The sequence below is a fragment of the Eucalyptus grandis genome, chromosome 5, assembly GCF_016545825.1.
Source record: "Eucalyptus grandis isolate ANBG69807.140 chromosome 5, ASM1654582v1, whole genome shotgun sequence".
Classification (NCBI taxonomy): domain Eukaryota; kingdom Viridiplantae; phylum Streptophyta; class Magnoliopsida; order Myrtales; family Myrtaceae; genus Eucalyptus; species Eucalyptus grandis.
In genome coordinates this window covers 27,515,926-27,534,293 of record NC_052616.1, presented here as the reverse complement: position 1 = coordinate 27,534,293, position 18,368 = coordinate 27,515,926, and the positions used below count along the sequence as shown (strand labels likewise).

Sequence of the window (18,368 nt, the reverse complement as noted above, 5' to 3'; positions counted from 1 at the left end):
TAATGCTTTCAAGTTCCTTTGGTTTAGTCAATGATGGGAAAAGATTATTTTGTGACAAGGGTCTAATTGGGCCACTAGAAGTCACTCTGGCAAATTGTGACTAACTAGTGCTATGAGCCGTTGTGTTGGAATAGGTTGTGGGCTTTGTTCCATTTTATGGGAAACTTATGAAATTAATCTAAATTTATTATACGAATGTAAATTCAGTCATAAACTTTTCAATTTCAATAATATTACCCTAAACCTTTTATACAAAATTTCAATGTCGTCCTTACAGTCAATGTCCACCGAAAATTGCTGAAGTGGCAATCTATGCAGGATGTCATTTCAAGTAAAATTGTCCACGTCAACTAGCCACGTATGACAATCACGATGAATGGACGTCATGTTAGTAATTTCTCGCGGCAATTGGGTAGAAAGATTACATGAAAATTTCACGCAAATACTTATGACCACATCGACAAAATTAAAATGTCTAGTACTCAAATATCATGCACAATAAATTTAGAACTAATTCGATAATTATGCCTCCACTTCATTTTATACTTTTTCACAACGGTTGGTTTCTTCTCGTCGCACACAGCTAATAGCAAGACCTCTAGAAGTTTGGTTAAATATCAAGTCCTCGGTAAACTCGATCTTGATAATCTCTTCAAGCGATAGGGATGAGTTTGAAGGTTAACGGAAAAGAAAAATCTCACTTGCAGTTGCCTTGAATATCGGAAACAAGAATACTATCTCAAAAGCATTTTTCTTAACGTACCGATCGAGTAGAATACTAATCGAAAATGAGGAAGAATATCTGGAATATATATCAACCTCGATTCGAGTTACCAACAAACATTTCTCCAAATAAGTTAGAAATAATTTTAGGTTACCCGTTCTTTTTATAATATTGGTAACGGCAAACTAGTTGATACTTTAATCAAAATAAATTGGTGAGTAACTCAACTTAGGATTGGTAATTTAACAACAGATTTGGTTGCCTAATAATGTTCGTAACCAGTGCAAATAAAAGTTTGTGCATTATTAATGAAAGTTTTTATGAAGGTTGGTAGTTTTGAAATAAATAATAAATACTGATAAGTAGCTCAAATAAGAATGGGTAGCTTAAACTAGTTATTAACTTAATTAGAGATTAGTTAATATGACAATCATATTAGAGTAATTCGGTACAAGATTTGGTAATTTTGAAATGTGGAGTAAACAATATGGTAAGTTGTACAGAAGTTGTAAATTGGCAAACAATCTAATAAACTTAGTAATGATTCACACAAAAGCCGGTAAGCTAAAACTAGTTTGTAAAACAATGGAAAAAGAGGTTGGTAAGACACAAATTAAAGTTGATAATTTCATATAAAAACCGATAACTTTAAGATTATGGATGGGCATGGAGCATGGGAAATCTGCGCCCCGCAGTGGCCTACCTTGGATGAGGCAATTTTTTTGAGGAAATTTTTTCTCAAAACAATTGCCTCCCTGGGAATGTTGCACGACACAAGTTGGGCATGGGCAGTAATAGGCTAGCCGTTCTCGAGGATTGAAACTATTAATGCGTTTAACGAAAGATAGAAATGGTAAGGTGTAATGAAGAAGAATGTAAGTAAGCAGAGAGTAACGGCTAGGGTTTATAAAAAAAAACTATCGGTAAAAGAACGCTTCAAGTGCCATAACTTTTTAGTAAAAAAGGACACTTAAAGACCATAACTTATGAAAGGTACACTTAAGTGTCACATTCGAGAAAACGGATCACTTGAGTGCCACTCCGCCAAAGTCCACCAAAACGCGACATGACATTTTTCAAGGGAACCGAGCCCAAACGACGCCGTTTTGCACGCCGACGTGGCCAAATAATGCAAAACGGCATCGTTTTGGGCTGACGTGGTAAAAATAATAAAATAATTAATTAAATTAAAATTAAATTTAGTTAAAATATTAAAAATTTTAATTTTAAAATTAAAAATTTTAATTTTTTTTTTTTAAATAAAGGAAAGGGGGAGGCGGCTCAAGGACAAGCCCTCGCCCGCCGCCCCCGCCGCCGCGGCGAAGGGCCGATGGCAAGGAGGTCACGACCCCACGACCCGGCAACAGGGTCGCGCCACCTCGCCCAAATCCAACGAGGGTCGGCGGCCGCGGCCCTGACCGGGCCGGCGAGGGTCGCCGACCTCGCCGGATCCGGGAGGGTCGTGGCCCTCGCCCAAATTTGGCAAGGGTTGGTGGCCCGCGCCAGCGGCCAAGGCCCGCCGCCCGCCGGGGCGACCCCGATGGGCGGCGGCCCTTGGCCCTGGCCGGGCGAGGGCCGCCGACCACCAGATCCGGGCAAGGGCCGCGACCCTCCCCGATCTGGGGCGAGGGCTTGCGAGCCCTCGCCACCGGCCGGCCGGGTTGCTGCCCCCGGCCCCCGCCGTCGTCGGGCCCTTCCCTGCGGTGGCGGCGGGGTTGAGGGCTGATCCCTTTAGCCGCCTCCCCCTTTTAATTTTTTAATTTTTTAATTTTTTTTTTTTAATTTTAAAATTATTAATTTTTAATATTTTAACTAAATTTAATTTTAAAATTAATTTAAATAATTTTATTTTTTATTTTTTTTTACCACGCCACCAAAACGACGCCATTTTTGCATTATTTGGCCACGTCGATGCAAAAACGGCGTATTTTGGGCTCCTGTCATTGAAATGCCACGTCGGCGTTTTGGCCGAACTTTGGCCGAATTGGCACTCAAGTGATCCATTTTACTTCGATTTTGACACTTAAGTACCTTTTTGTAAGTTATCACACTTAAACGTCCCTTTGTGTGCAAAGCTACACCTCAGCAGGTCCGCATGTCAAAAACTATCACAAACTAAGATAGAGGGTAACTCCATATCTCAAGTTAATTTACAATTGTTAAAGTACTTATCCATTTTCTAGAGGCTTTTAGATTTCTCCAACCATAACTATAACTACTTGGAAGTCCCTTAGGTGAATTTTTGGTTAATCAAGATATAAGGCCATGAATAGGTCCATGTTTAAAGCAACAGCAAGAACCAATTTCTATGTTTTAACATTCTACTATAAATCACTATAGAAGAATATTCAGTTTAAGTTTGCAGATCTTGTCTATGCACAATTGGCCACTAGAGGAGCCTATGACCCTGTCCCACCACAATGAAAACAAAAGCCCAAGATTGATAACACACCTGAACTTAAGTCAGTTCTTTGCAAACTAATCAAGAATTACTCCAATCAGAAATATAGTGGAAAATTGAACCTCTAACACTTACAGAGATCCTTTTTTTTTTTTTTTTTTTTGGTTCTTTTGGATAATGGCATACAAAGATCTTTGCAATGTTCGGTCTAGTATACTCAAACCAAATAGAAAAACCATGACCTATAGTATCCTCTTATGGGATTATAAAACTATCATCATAAAAATCTCCGTTATTTTTGTGTAACTCGGTGGTGCGACCGTAATTAGCCGGTTATTTCAAGCTGCTGTTTTCCCTAGGGCTGAAACCAAAACCACAAGGATCGGTTTTTCCCTCTTGGCCGTAAGTTTTTGGATATCTTATAGACTGTGATAGACTAAGTCTATGCTATAATTTCTCTATGTTTCCTTAATGTAACAAAAACAGAAAGATCTAACATCAAACTCAATCTAATTTTTCAGGAAAACATTATAGGCATAGGGTCAAGGAAAATTACACCAAAAGTCCTTAAATTCATATACGCAATGCAATTGAAGTTAAGAAACTTAGATTTTTTTTTTTATTTTTCACAAATATACGGTCTTACTATATTATCACATCTTAAATCTTCATGAATATCTTGGTTTTTCGGCATTATAGATTAATTAATTAAGTTTCTATGCCTTAACTTTAATTGTTATAAAAACTTGATATTAAAAGTGAAAAGTCAATTTGTGCAAGAAGCCTTGCCCTCTGAGCAAAATTTCTAGCTCCCTCATTGCGTCAAATCCAACCATATGTTGCATAAGGTTTGCTAGCAGCAAATCGAAGAACTATTCTTTAAAGGAATGAGAAATCGAAAATTTCAACAAAGAAAATAAAGTCAATGGATAAGCAAATAATACCCGTGATCTTTTAGATTCCTTCCTCTAATTCTGGCAACCTCTCTTAAAGCCTTCTTCCACTTCTTTGCTAGATCTTTCCCATATTCGCTCTTGTGCTTCCGAAGGGCTTTCCGATATAACTTAGTCTTAAGCTTGACATCATCCACGTCCACGTAGTAAAATATAGGGAGGATCACTTTCTCATCGTCAGCTCTCGATAGCTCCACTATGCGTGCCAGTTCACGGAGGCACCACTTACTTGATGCATAGTCTTGGGAGAAAATCAGGATGTAAATTCTGGAGTCATTGATCGCCTGCAAGAGGCCACCTTCGATCTCTTCGCCAAATCGGAGCTCTTCGTTGTCTTTGAAAGCATGGATCCCTGCACCAATCAGGCCATTGTAGAGACAATCAGCCATGGTTAAGCGGGTGTCGGGCCCTCTGAAACTCAGGAACACCTCATAGCCACTCCCCGATCCGTCATCTCGGCTACTGCTTGTTGAAGCTGCCGTCTCCGTCTCTTTTTCCTCCCTCTTTCTCTTCATTGTGGAAGGACGATGCAGAGATGGATCTCCCAATTGGGTCTGTCCGGTGACTTGGGAAGTCCGAGTCTGATCCTTGTAACAACTTGATGACGCAACGGAGAGAGATCTCTCACTTTCGCTGCGTTCGCCTGGAAGTCACCTGCGGCCTTCCTTCGCAAGTGAAAAAACCATTCAGATCGACAAAATAATTGCTTCGAAGAGGAAACACGGAAGGGGAGAGAGAGAGAGAGAGAGAGAGAGAGAGAGAGAGAGAGAGCTGTGCATCAGTTTTCACCTTCAAGCAATGAGTGGGGAGTGGAGGACCATCGCTTCCAATCTCGCCAAGCCCAGATCCGGCCTCGTCGGCTTCGGGCGACCTCAGATCTGGTGTTGCCCACGACCGCGAATAGACGGAAAGAGGCTGCCTCGAGGAGAGAGAGTCGGGGTACAGAGATGGTGGCTTGGCCGACAGGACGCGAAACGGTCGGCGCAGGCGATGGCCGGGGGCGGCTCGACGACGAGGGGTGACGGCACGGGAAGGGGATACGACGTCGACGGCGACGCAGCGGCGAGGTGGCGGAGGCTTGATGACCGATTGGAGGGGACAGACCGAGGGAAGAACAGGGATTTTTCAGAGTCCGGGTATTTTTTTTTTTTATAGAAATTCGTCAAGAAGTGAGGGCAGTTTGGTCATTTAGGAGGAGTAACCGCACCATGGGCGAAAAGAGACTGCCGGAGTCGCGCGTTTGAAGTGCTTTGCGATAAGAAAGGAAATCTCTTCCTTTATTTCTAGGCTAGAAAAAGAAGATTTGCTTTCATTCTGCTAATTAAATTAAAAAAGGATTAGCTTTTCTCAGCGGAGCCAAACAAAGCGAATCTTCTTACTTTCAATCTCGAATCAAGCAAATCGGCATGATCAGTTGATTCTTGCCTTATTTCACTTACCACGCATGATGTACCGGTAAAGAGCCAATTGTTTGTGCTTGGTGTTAGCATAATCTAACATCTTTCAATTAGAATTTTATTCATAAAAAAAAAAAATCAAAATCAAAATCAAGCTCATTAATACTCTGCTTGAGAGACTCGCGATATTAATCAAATTTCTATTATTTTGTTCGGTTAGATGTTAGACGTATTAGACAACTTAATATATTTTCCACTTGTCATTATTTTGTTATCATGTTCTTGCCTAGAAGTAACCAGGGGCCTTTTTCATCAATAAATAAATACCATTCAGACTAAGCGCGAAAGAGGAGGCTAAGTTGAGGAAATAATTGGCGAAAGTTTTTGAAGACCACGAGGTGGTCTCGAAGATATATTAGATTATTGTATGTTAGTTAGATGTTTGACGTATTGGACAACTTTTTATATTTTCCACCTGCCATTACTTTCTTATAGTCTTCCACTTGCCTGGAAGTTACCCGGGCCTTACTTCATCGGGGAAAAAAAACAAATCAGACTGAGCACCAAAGAGGAGGCTACGTTGAGGAAATAAATGGCGAAAGTCTTCGAAGACGAGGAGGTCGTTTAGGAAATATCTCATATGATTGCATGTTCTTTAGATGTTGGACGTATTGGACAACCTGACATCTGTTCCACTTTCCATTACTTTGTTATCATGTTCCATTTGCCTGGAAGTAGCCTGCGGCCTTCCTTCATAAGTTAAAAAAAAAAAAAATCAGACTCGCACCAAATAGGAGGCTAAATTGAGGAAATAATTGATAAAAGTCTTCGAAGAGCAGGAGGTCGTCTCGGAAATATTTTATTACTGCATGTTGGTCAGATGTTGGACATTTTGGACTGTTGCATTATATTATTGTATGTCAGTTAGATGTTGGACTTATTGGAGAACTGAATATATTATATTAAAAGTTAGTTAGATATATGTTGGACGTATTGGACAAGTTAATACATGTTCCACTTGCCATTACTCTGTTGTTATGTTCCATTTGCGTGGAAGTCACCTGCGGCCTTCCTTCATAAATTCAAAAAACTAATTGAGATTCACACCAATTGGGCAGCTAAGGGTATTGGCGGATAAGTAGAGTCCTCGAGTGTCGTTAGTTCATGAACTTATGCTCCGTGTATACTGTAAAAAACGTGACTTTTTTGAATGTTGATATGCAATATGAAATTTTATAATTACATGTCTATGCATTATGAATGAAAAATTACATTTGAACTACATCAATATGCACATTACCACGATCTTGCCAAGATGAACTTTGAAAGAATTTAATGAATCGTTAGGCGGAGACATATAACTCTCTTACAATGTGGTGCTTACGCAATGTACAGTTCTTCCAAATCCCGCCAACCACAACTTGATTTCTCTTTTATTAAATAGTTGAATTTTAATCAGAGTTGCCACTAACCTATTATAGGCTAGTTGTGAGCCAAGTAAGGCATAGGAGCTCGCCCCACTTTGGTGAACTAGAGGTTTTGGATGCAAGAACTTGGTTAAGCTAGTTTTGCCTAGCACCTATCACTAGTAACTTTTTTTCTTTTAATAAAAATGATTTCTTCCAATATATTTTCATTTTTTATTTCTTAAACATGTAAATCTATATTATCATACATAGATACTCATACAATAAATTTGACCAATCAATGATAAATATAAAGATGGAACAGAATAAAAGCAATTTCAGCCGTATCAAACCAAATTAATACAACGCTTTGTTATAAATTCCTAAAACAGGACCTGTGAGCTATTCATAAGAAGAGACATGCACTAGTCTAGTAAATGAAAAAATTTTAATCTTTGTAATTAGAAATTAATCCTAAATGCATTATGATGCAACTAACAATAGTCAATATTAATCTCATCCTATATTGTACTGCGAAAAAGCCGATACGCATTAAAAATGCTTCTTTTTATACTTTATATATGTGTGTATATTAATACGAAGAGATTATCTATATATGAGAAAAAAATAAAACTAAATTTAAATGTTGGACTATAATAAGAAAGAGACGTCATCTAAACTCTGAGTCGGAAGATGGCATTGGCTAGACTGATACCTATTCGACATCTCCATTTTCATCTGTGTATGAAAAGACACATTCGGCCTATCCCCGAGCTTAAAAAGAGGACCCAAAGCATGCCTCGACAATCCTAGAGTGATCACAAAGCAAAGGGACCATGGAGGACCGACCCGGAGAGTCTCAAATAGACCAAAAGTGGGATGGATGCCCACGGTCTGAACAATGGGCATCCGATCCATTCCCGATCGTCGACACCTAATTTTGGCTAATGGATTAGTCATTCATTAAACGGGAAATTAGGGATCAAATCGGACTTTAAACAAATATATCAATGTTGCATAATTTGCATTAGCATTATATTTGTATTTTTATTACACTTCAGTACTAACACATATACAGGGAACTAGAGGCGACCTCGAGAAGTGACTTGGCATGAGATAGAACTTCAAAATCCAACTTGCCATGAGAGAAGTGAGCTTAAATGGGCAATCATGGTGAATAAATGTGCTTAAATTGACATTCACATGATTTTTGTAGCTCAAGCATAGAAATTAAGCTAGAACGTAAATTTCCCACCTTTTTAGTGCTCAAACCCGAGTTCGAGAGGCAATGTGGGCCTAGAATCAAATTGCTAACGGCTGCAAGGTCAAGTTTAGTTCAATGAGCCATGGAACATCCTCTCCAAGATTGTTGAAATTTTAGGGTCCAAACAGTGAGTTAAACGATAATCCCAAAGTTTTGAGAAATCAGCCAAAATTCCAAATTGTGAGAAATCATCCAAATTTAGATCGAGCGGATAATGTAGCATTTTGTTTCAATAGCTGTTATCTCATCAAACGCTTCCCGCTTAATCCAACTGCCAACCACCCCTCTTCATCTCTCCTCACCCCATCTACGTCGTCCATTTTGAAGTCATTTTAGTCTCGTTATTTAACCGATTGTGAGCTCCATCCCGTCTAGTCCTAATGCTAACCCAATTAGGACCTGTAGAGACTTCATAAACCTCCTATGGCCAGCCATAATGGAGACACAACTCATTCAGGAGCTCTCAAATTGTGAACCTCTCTAGGCTCTTCTTGGCCTTGCTCAGCGGTGTCCTCTCCTCTTGGTGTCCAACCGGTGGCTCCCTCCATCCTTAGGCATTCTTCACCGGCATTCAAGGTACGGTAGCCACGACTTCTAGCTGTTTTGATCCTCTTTATATAGGCGTTCCCCCTTCAATCCAACCGTTGAAGATGCTTCTGAATAGTTAAAGAGGCGTTGGGAGTTGGTTGTAGCAAATTTCAGCGTTCAGGCTACCCATACAGTTCGCTCCTGTTGGCAAAAGAAAGGTTTCTTGAAATGAAGTTTGTTATACTGTTCCATCAAATATATAGTCTAACACACTGACCAAAAGTGCCAAAGATGTCCTCACTTGTTTTTAGTCCTCTAGCCACGGATTCCCGACTTGTCAACAACTATTTTCTTCCAATTCAACGGTCAAACTCCTAGAATGCCTTTTGGAAAGATCATAGAAACATCCATGAAACGACCAAAGAGCTTTATTTTTTTTTTCTTTTTTTTTTCTTTCTTATAAGTGCCAAGCCCAAAATTTTATGGTTAAATCAACTACTTTTTGCTAATGGATCGATGATGACGTCTCTAATGAATCGAAGGCATTGAACCTTTCTCTAGCTCCATTGAATGCGGTCTAGATTTATTCTCCATTTCTGCAGATTATTCACACATGCACACACACAAAATGTGATCATTTCCTAATGTCATTTTTAAGGTGAGCACCGAGTTTAAAATATAATATTATGCGATTGTATAGAAACTCACTTCACATACGCGCACACAAAAATTTAAAATGTTTTATCGATACTGACGATTAATTTCACGTAAAAATTAAGCTTCTCATACAGGTGCCTAAATTTGAGAAACAAAAAGTGAGGGAATAGACTCACAAATCAGTTAGAATTGTATCTAATTTTTGTTATCACAGATTTGTATTTTAATTCAAATTATGCAATTCAATCATTGCACGAATCACGGGATCCCAGCCTAGACGCTTGTCTTAATGCCTTTTTCCTTCTAGACATATATAGAATTATAATAACATAAGATGATGCCAGTGGTCTGGCTCCATAAGCAGACGATTTGGCGTGACCTCTAAGGAAGTATAATGGATCCCCTTTAATCCTTTTGTCCGTTTTGTTTTTTTGGTGAGAAATCTCTTCCTCAATTTCTAGTCTAGAAAAAAGCAGACTGTAATTGCTTCTGTTCTGCTCCTTAACTTAAAAAGGGTTAGCTTTTCTCAGCCGGAGCCACACTTCCTTTATGCTTTTGCTAAGCCAAATGATCAATGTTGCCTTTGTTCCATTGACTACTCTTTTTCTTTTGTCATTGCAAAATTGTGAATGTGAAATCAGCACAAAGTCACCTTCCGTATCCGAGAGTTGCAGATTGACCATAATGCATGATACACTGTTAAAAGCCAATTGTTGGTGAAGTCACACAAAATGTTTCTAAATCTATTGATGACCTCTGCACTTTATCATCTTGGTCTATTCATGACGTAGGAATAAAAAGCGTGCACAAGAGCTAACATTCTTTCTATATGGAAAAGAAAATATTATCCCATTGTGATTTTAATTTCTCCTTTAAATTTTGGGCGGCACTATTTCCACCCTATATAATCCAATCCACCCCCATTTACTATTTAGAATAGAAAGGCTAAATTGCCTTCAACCATTCAATTGCAATTTAAAGTGACAATCACATTGTTTCCTTCCCTACTGTTTCTAATTGCCATAATTATGCATTCCACGTGTTTTATTTTTCTTAATGTATTAAAGAATTTTTTTTAGTGTATCCTTAAATATTACTATAACGTATTACATGCTCTATATAAAAGCCACTAGTTAGAAAAAAAACACAAATTATTTTACATGATCAACACCTTGAAAGTCTCTTCTCATCATTTCTCTAATAAATACTCATTTATTATTTCTCCCTCTTATCTCAAAAGTTCACTTTCTTGATGAATTATTTATTTTTTAATTTTATTAGTCCAAAATATGTATCAAGTCTTTTTATATAATATTAAAGAACTTATCATTTGCCCTTATTATTGTTGAGATACTTTTACACAGATGTTAAGGCGTTGTGGAAAAACTAGGAATGCACTAAAACCATTGTGCATAATGAAGCATCTAGATATATTTTCGTACATGCTTCGTCAACGATATTAATTTCTATCAATTCCAAATAATGAGATTTCATCAACATTTTTAAAAGTTTCTTATTTTATGTAATTTTTCAATTTAATTAAATTTAATTGTGATTTTATTTTGGAAAATCTTCAAACCTTCAACAGGGTTTTCTTTTTATCTGATCATCCCTCTGTGTGGGTTGGGCTGGGCTGGGCTGGGTTGGAGGGGGACCCATGAGAAGGAATTTTCTTCCGTCAAACGATGAAAAGGTGTTTGATAATGATATGCAAATCAAAATTGAAAATTTGTAAACAAGTGATTGTGTTAAAAAAATCTATAAAATAATTTTTTCTAGATTCTACTCGACAATTTATCCTCAATTTTCCTCGACATCATGTAAAAGAACTAGATTTCTTGGAAATTACTTTTTTCAACAAAACTAAGCTTTATAGAAAAAAATCTAATAGTTAATAAAAGAAATGGTGCTTTTAATATATTTGAAATGCCTACAATAAAGAAAAACTAGACATATGAAATTCTTAATTATGACAATTGAATCTTACATTGAAATAGAAAAACTAAAAGGAAAAAAAAAGTTTATGAATTTGGGGCTACCAATTAAATTGCAATTGAATATTTGGTACAATTTTATCTTTTAAGTGAAAATTGGGTGAATTTAGTTATACAAGGAATGGATTTCTCCATCAACTTTTTGCCATTGAGCGAGGCTTGGTCATCACACATCAAGAAAATGTGTGTAATCCAGAAATAAATGCATGCTTTTATGGTAAGAATGCATAAATTACGGGAGGGGGAATAAACTTTGAAGATGCAAACTTTTGAAGAATCAGTTAGAAATTAGTTAAACAACCAAAATGCCCAAATCACCACAAGATCACAAACAATTAGTTGGATCATCAAATGCATTATTCTTGCAACAGAAATCTCTTGCAGCAAGCCACCTTGTGGCTGGACAATCACCATATGAATATACTGCGTGTTGACACCTAGATTTTGACGGTCCGTTTAGTCATTTATCGCATTAAAATTAGGGTTTAATCAATAATTAATTAATTGCATAGCATTTAGTTGTAGGTGCATTTATTTTTTATTTGCATTTACTTGGACCGGTGGTGGATGGGTTGAATCGGTGGTTTTGAATTTTAAATTAATAGCCGGGCTAGGCCCATGAAAGGATAAAATTAACCCAAGCCCGTCGTTGTTGTTTAATTGATTATCTTGTGAAAATTTAAGATTTGATGCGATATTATGATGATTTTTGGAAATTTAAAAATCGCACTGTAATCTTAAAGTTGGGAATATTAAGGAGGATAAGGAATATTCTAAAATATTTTGTTGCGGATGGATATCTCGAAAGATTTTAGAATTGGATAATGGAGTTTTATCTAAAGTGAATTATTTGGAAAATCTTCACAAAAAAATTCCAGCTTATCTTCAATCGTCGAAGCGATATAAAATCTTCAAATTGGCCGAAAATCGAAATACTTGGAAGATTTTAATAGATGATTTCAATGAATGAGTCAGCATACACGATAATCTCGAAAGATGATCTTCAGCGATTGAGTTGTTATGCAAATCTTCGTAGGTTGAGCAGACTAAGTTTTCACTCTATAAATGGGGGTGGCCTTCTCTTCGTCCGGGGGAGCTTCTTTTAAAAAAATTCAGAAAAAGTGAAAGGGGAGAGAAGCCATCCGTGGAGGTTAAAAGGAAAGAAAAGAAAAAAAGCAAAAAGCTTATGCAGAAAAGCGAAGGAAAAGGGAGAGTGACGTGAGAGAGAGAGAGAGGAGAAAAGTAAAGGGGTGATTTGACCCCTACTGTTCATCATCTTCCCCAAATCGCTGCCCCTCCTCTGCAACTTCCATCCGCGAGGCTTCCGCCACCGTGCCGCGCCGAGCCTTGCCCTGCCCCGGCGACCCGAAGCTCGACGCTCCACCCTCCGCGAGTAGGCCCGAGCCGTGCCGCAGCCGAGCCTCCTTCCCCGCGCCGACGTGGCCGCCGGTCTCCGTCTGCAAGCCTCGACGACCCGCGCCACTGCGCCGGAGCCCCACTCACCCGCGCCTGCCTCTCCGCCGCGCCGCTTGTCTCTGTTGCCCCTGTCCTTGTTTGCCTGACGCTGTGCCGCATCTGTCGCCACCCTCATCGCTCCACTTGACGACCTGCAATCCGCAATCGAGAGGCGTTGCCCCCGTGAAGCCGCTCTGTGCCCTCTGCTCTAACCCGACTTCAATCCGAAGCTCCACCTGCAGTGCCCAACGCCTAAGCCTGCCGGATCCGCACCGCCGCGCCTCCCTCTCGCCGCGCCTGCACCATCGCCGATCAACCTCACTCGCGACCGCCTCGCTCGAAGCCCCACCGGACGCTGAGCCGACGCCCTTGCAGCAACCCGCGAAGCTGCTTCTGCCTCGACGTGTTTCTGCCGCCCAACCCACCTGCCTTGCCTCGCCGGCGACTCCTCACCGGACCGGCCACCACGTGCTGCCTTGCTCAGAAGAAAAGGAAAAACAACAGAAAAAGCAAAATCTATTAGGTTGTTCATTTATTTTACTTTATTTTGTTTATATTCTTTAGTTATTTACTTAATTGGATCCCAATGTTCACTTTATGAATCTTGTAGGCATTATCCGCATAAGTTATCCCTAAACTTATTGTAATTATTAATTTGACCCGTAAGATGTCGGGTTATTTTTTTTAATTACATTAATTTTTGGGGTTTGTTGATAGTTTTTTAAGTACTAAATCAATATAATTATTAATTTGATCCGTAAGAATTCGGATCAGATTTTTAGTTATTTTGAACCATTTGTCGTGATAATTAGGGTTAGGATAATCGTTAATTTAACCTGTGAGACAACAGGTTATTTTTTCGATTATTTTGATCCTTTATATGATTGCATATCTTGATTGTTTAGATTTACTGTTTAGTTGATAATGGCTTGTTTTAGAGAATCACTAAAAAAATCTAAAAAAATATAAGAAAAACAACAACAAAAAAATGCATTCATTTAGGTTGTTAGTTTTATCATTATTTGAATTGCATATGAAATTTTGATTTCGAAATTAATATAAAAACTAAAAATCATCATCCATATATCATGTTGAATTAGGGCATTCTTTGCACGTCATTGCATGTTAGGATTGCATGTTTATCAATTATAGGTAAATAATCTCTCCTAGATAAATTGCATGTTTTGTTAAGAAAATAAAAATGTCCATGTCATATGGAATTAAGTCCATGAAATGCACGTCATTTTAGTGATTATTGTTAGGTTCATTTCTAATTAGAACTTCCTCGTCATTAGACTAAATCATTTAATAAATGTCGCATGATATATAACTCGCGTGCTAAATTATATGCGGCATGTCATCTTAGTTTAAATAATTTTGTATGTCATTGCATCGCATTGCATGTCATTAGAATTAGGCCATTTAGATTGCATTTAATTATTGCATTTCTTCATGTCATATAGTTTAGGTCATGCTGCCATGTCATATTAGATTATTAACATGCATTGCATAAGTCATGATTTTCATTAAATAAAGTGAAAACAAAAATTGAAATTGCGTGTTAATTAGAAATCATATCTAGGGTCACATGTGAATTCGATTTAACAATGCGTATGCTTTCGTTGCTCTAGGTATGTTTTGCAATATTTAATTGCTTTCTTTAGTGTTAAATTGGTGGTATGCGCACATGTATGATCACCTCACATGTTAGGAAGTTAAATTAAAATCAATTCAATTGCCAAACATTTTTTTGAAAATAAAAAGAATGGTACTGAAAGGGCATTAGAAAAATCTAATGTAATCAAGTCCCCGTACTTTAGTCTCCTGGTTCGTAGGAGTAAAGTAATTCTCCCATTATTTTACTTAGGTGTCTAATCGACCTACCATAAACTGATTAGTGGCGACTCCTAAATAAAATCAATTTGCATGTTAAAAATTCAAACCTAAGTCGCGAATTGGTATGGGCTTGGGAGAGCCCGAGTTAAGTTTAGGCTTAACAATCCATTAGCCAAAACCTAGGTAGTTCACACCCGAAAAAATTGGTCGCGACACTTGGGTAATGGAGAAAATCATTTCCAAAATTAAGGAGTCCACCAACAGTGAAAAGCTAGCCCCTAACAATCACACCGTCGAGGAGATACACAAGAAGATGACTACCACGGGGTCAACTTGTTAGAATAAGAACAAAATCACCAAGGGAAGATAGTCGCCAGAAAATATAGTAGCATGAGCAATAAGACTGGTCACCGTCCAATCACTATAACAGAGTTATTACTCAAGCAGAATTATTGCTTACTTACGATGTGCTGGTGGGATCTTGGTACTAGCAGATAAGATATCGTTCACATCATATCATTCAACAAAATTATTACTTACTTTCATAGTAAATATCAACAAAATTATTACTTACTTTCATTGTGGAACATTTACTGTACACAATAGCTTTTGCTTTGCTCGTTAAATTCAGAAGGATTAGCTTTTATCAGCTAGAGTCGGAATTCCATTTTGCTTTTGCTAAGCCCAACAAAGCTAATTTCCTTACATTTAGTCCAATGTCACACCAAATGGCATGATCAATTGATCCTTGATCAAACATAAGAATAATTATATTTGTGATAAGTATTGTATTGAAATGTAATACACTATTAAAATTTTTGCTGGTCCTTCTTGATTGATAACAAAAACTTAAAGACCCCTTTTGATAATTTATCTAAATTTGTTAGATAAATTCAAGATTTTGATCTAACACCTGAATCTTTATTTTTGAAATAAGTTTAAAATCTTTGCTAGTCCTTCTTGATTTATCTGATCATCCCATATATATAAAGAAGAGAACCAATGGGAAGGAATTTTATTTGATTGAACGTTAAGGAATTTGATAATGATATGCACAACAAAATTGAAAATTGGGAAAATTCCAAAAAGGGACCCGGAATACCCTATTTTTCTCAAATAAGGGCCCGTGGATCTTTGTTTTCAAATAAGAATCAAGTGCATTTATTTTCTCAAATAAGGGTCTAAAGTGGATGTTATTTCAAATGAGGATCTAAAGTAGTTATGTTTATTTCAAATAAGAGCATGAAGTGGCTATATCCGTTTCAAATAAGAACCCGTCTTTCTAGCGATCAATGGTATTTTCGTCATTTGTCATTTGTCATTTGTCCCTTTCTTTCTTTTTTTCCATTTTTTTGGCTAGCTCTTCTTCCTCTTCGCCAATGGCCAGCCGGCCACTGGCAATGCCCACAAAGGGCTGGGTAAGAGAGTGAGGGTCACCATGCTCAAGCAAGGTTGTCCGTCACTTGTGGGCAGTGTGGGTGGCCCTCGCTGGTGGGGGCGACCCTTGCTTAGCCCTTTGTGGGCATCACTGGCAAAAGGAAGAAGAAGAACCAAAAAAAAAAAAAAAAATGAAAGAAAAAAAGGTGAAATGCAAAATGACAAAAATACCCTTGGCTAGTTGGAAAATTTAGCGCCTCGCATCGGCGGTCGTCTTTATTTGAAACAACCAACGCCACTTCAGGCCCTTATTTGAAACAACTAAGGCCACTTTAGGTTCTTATTTGAAACAAAATCCATTCCGGGCCCTCATTTGAGAAAACAATAACACTTCGGGTCCTTTTTTGAAATTTTCCCTTGAAAATTTGTAAACAAGTAATTGTGTTAAAAAATTATTTATATAATAATTTTTTTTCTAGATTCTACTTGAAAATTTATCCTTAAATTTGCTCAACAAACTAGATATCTTGGAAATTTCTTTTTTACACAAATAATTTTTATGGAAGAAAAATCTAACAATGAATAAAGAAATGGTGTTTTTAATAATATATTTGAAATACCTACAATTATGAAAAACTGAACACGTGAAATTCTTAATTATGGTAACTAAATCATCCATTAAAATATATTTGGGGCTACCAATTAAATTGCAATAGAATGATTTGGAGCAATTCTGTCTTTTTAGTGAAGATTGGGTGAATTTTATAGGGGATGGATTTCTCCATCAACTTTTTGCCGTGGACCAGGTGAGGTTTGGTCATCACTCATCAATAAAATGAGCGTAATTCCGGGAAATAAATACAGGCTTTTTATGGTAAGAATGCACAGATTGCGGGAGTGGGGATAAACTTTGCTATATGTGCTCATTGAAGATACAAACTTCTGAAGAGTCAGTCAGGAAAGGAATTTGGTTAAACAACCAAAACACCCAAATCACCACAAGATCGTGAACAAAATTAGCCAAATCATCAAATGAGTCATTCTTGCAACAAAAATCACTTGCAGCAGCCCACCTTGTGGCTATACTATCACCACATGAATATGTTACAGTAATGGAGACTATCATTCCAATATTAAGGAGTCCAGCAACAGTGAAAGGCTCCTACCAATCACACCAGATACAAAAGAAGATGACTGCCATGGGGTCGACCTTTTAGAAGAACAAAAACAAGAAGAAGGGTGCATACGAACAGATACTAGCTATGGCAAAGTCAATGAGAATCCTCAGATCACCTACCGATATGTTGCCCTCAGACTGGATCTCCTTCGGACATGGATATGCCGGAAAAGATGCAGATAAGACGTGGTGACCATGGAATTGGAATTGAATCATACCCAATCCAAATCTTAGCCTTTTCTTAGTCAAGAGATAGAAATAAGAGAGCCTTTAAATCTTGCATTAAGGAAAAGGACGGCTTGAGACTTCACATGTGATTAACAATTTCTAAGACTAACTTCTTACCCCAAGTTTGTTAGATTCATGTAAATAACTCTACTAAGATGTTTGCCTGATAACTATTACTTTCTGAAGGATATTCAATCAGCGAGAAAGCATTCTCCTAATTAAATGAAGGGACACATAAAACAAATGAATAGTTTATTTTGTTCTATATACGACACTAATACCAGCTCTGAGTTCATTAAGGGTTCAGCAAAAAGAGCATAACAATCAATGTGAAACAGTTTTAAAAAAATGAAAAGAAAAGAACTCCAGAATTAGATACATCTCCACCTTTCTTTTGTCAGTTTTCGCAATACCATTAACCAGGCTCTGAACTAGAATAAAACGCAAAACAATATCTCTTCCTATACTCTTGCGCTTTCTGAAAGGACGAGAAAGATCCGCCGAAGTGATTCCGTTTTTAAATAGAACCTAAATGCAGATAATTCCTACTCATTTTAAGATAAGCGATTGAAAGCCTCTAATGCACGACTGCTAAACATGGGAGATAATACGGACATTTTTCAATGACAAACCATTTGATGCAATAAAGTATAAGGAAGATTTATAAGGTATAACATGCAAGATGCAACCCCCAATCAGCATGTTCCCCGTACATTTAAATGAGAAAATTTCCTAACGTGGAGAGCATAAACAAGGCTTATTATTTAGTGATGTGCATTGACATTTTTCATTTCCATAAATGGGCCAAGCAAGCGTTTAAGAAGTAAAGTCTCTTTCTCATTCTAATTACCTGTGAATTGGACAACCATCAACTAAATTACCAAAATCCACAGCTTCTTGTTAAAAATCAACTTGTGGAAATAAATGGAAATTCCCCCAAAATCTTGTTCACGTAGTCATTAGTATGAGTT

At 37.7% G+C, this 18,368-nt stretch overlaps 2 protein-coding genes across 3 annotated transcripts in view; both read right to left on the bottom strand.

Annotated features, from left to right (window-relative positions):
- The window catches only part of LOC108959046 (disease resistance protein RML1B-like), an 88,056-nt gene that overhangs the window by 40,296 nt on the left and 29,392 nt on the right, over nt 1–18,368 (bottom strand). The gene's annotated exons all lie outside the window — the stretch shown is intronic.
- Nucleotides 3,986–5,180, bottom strand: LOC104446550 (toll/interleukin-1 receptor-like protein). Of its 2 annotated transcripts, none has more exons than XM_010060390.3 (2): nt 4,868–5,180; nt 3,986–4,743 (listed from the first exon to the last, which is right to left on the bottom strand). In XM_010060390.3, the coding sequence occupies exon 2, from the start codon at nt 4,591–4,593 to the stop codon at nt 4,048–4,050; it is 546 nt and encodes a 181-aa protein (XP_010058692.2). In that variant the 5' UTR covers nt 4,594–4,743; nt 4,868–5,180; the 3' UTR covers nt 3,986–4,047. The 2 variants fall into 2 exon arrangements, with proteins under 2 accessions (XP_010058692.2, XP_039169015.1); XM_039313081.1 differs by having other exon boundaries at nt 3,986–4,739.

Bases quoted from the DNA above. Each gene is read 5' to 3' on its own strand.
- LOC104446550 (XM_010060390.3), bottom strand. From the start codon at position 4,593: ATGAAGAGAAAGAGGGAGGAAAAAGAGACGGAGACGGCAGCTTCAACA.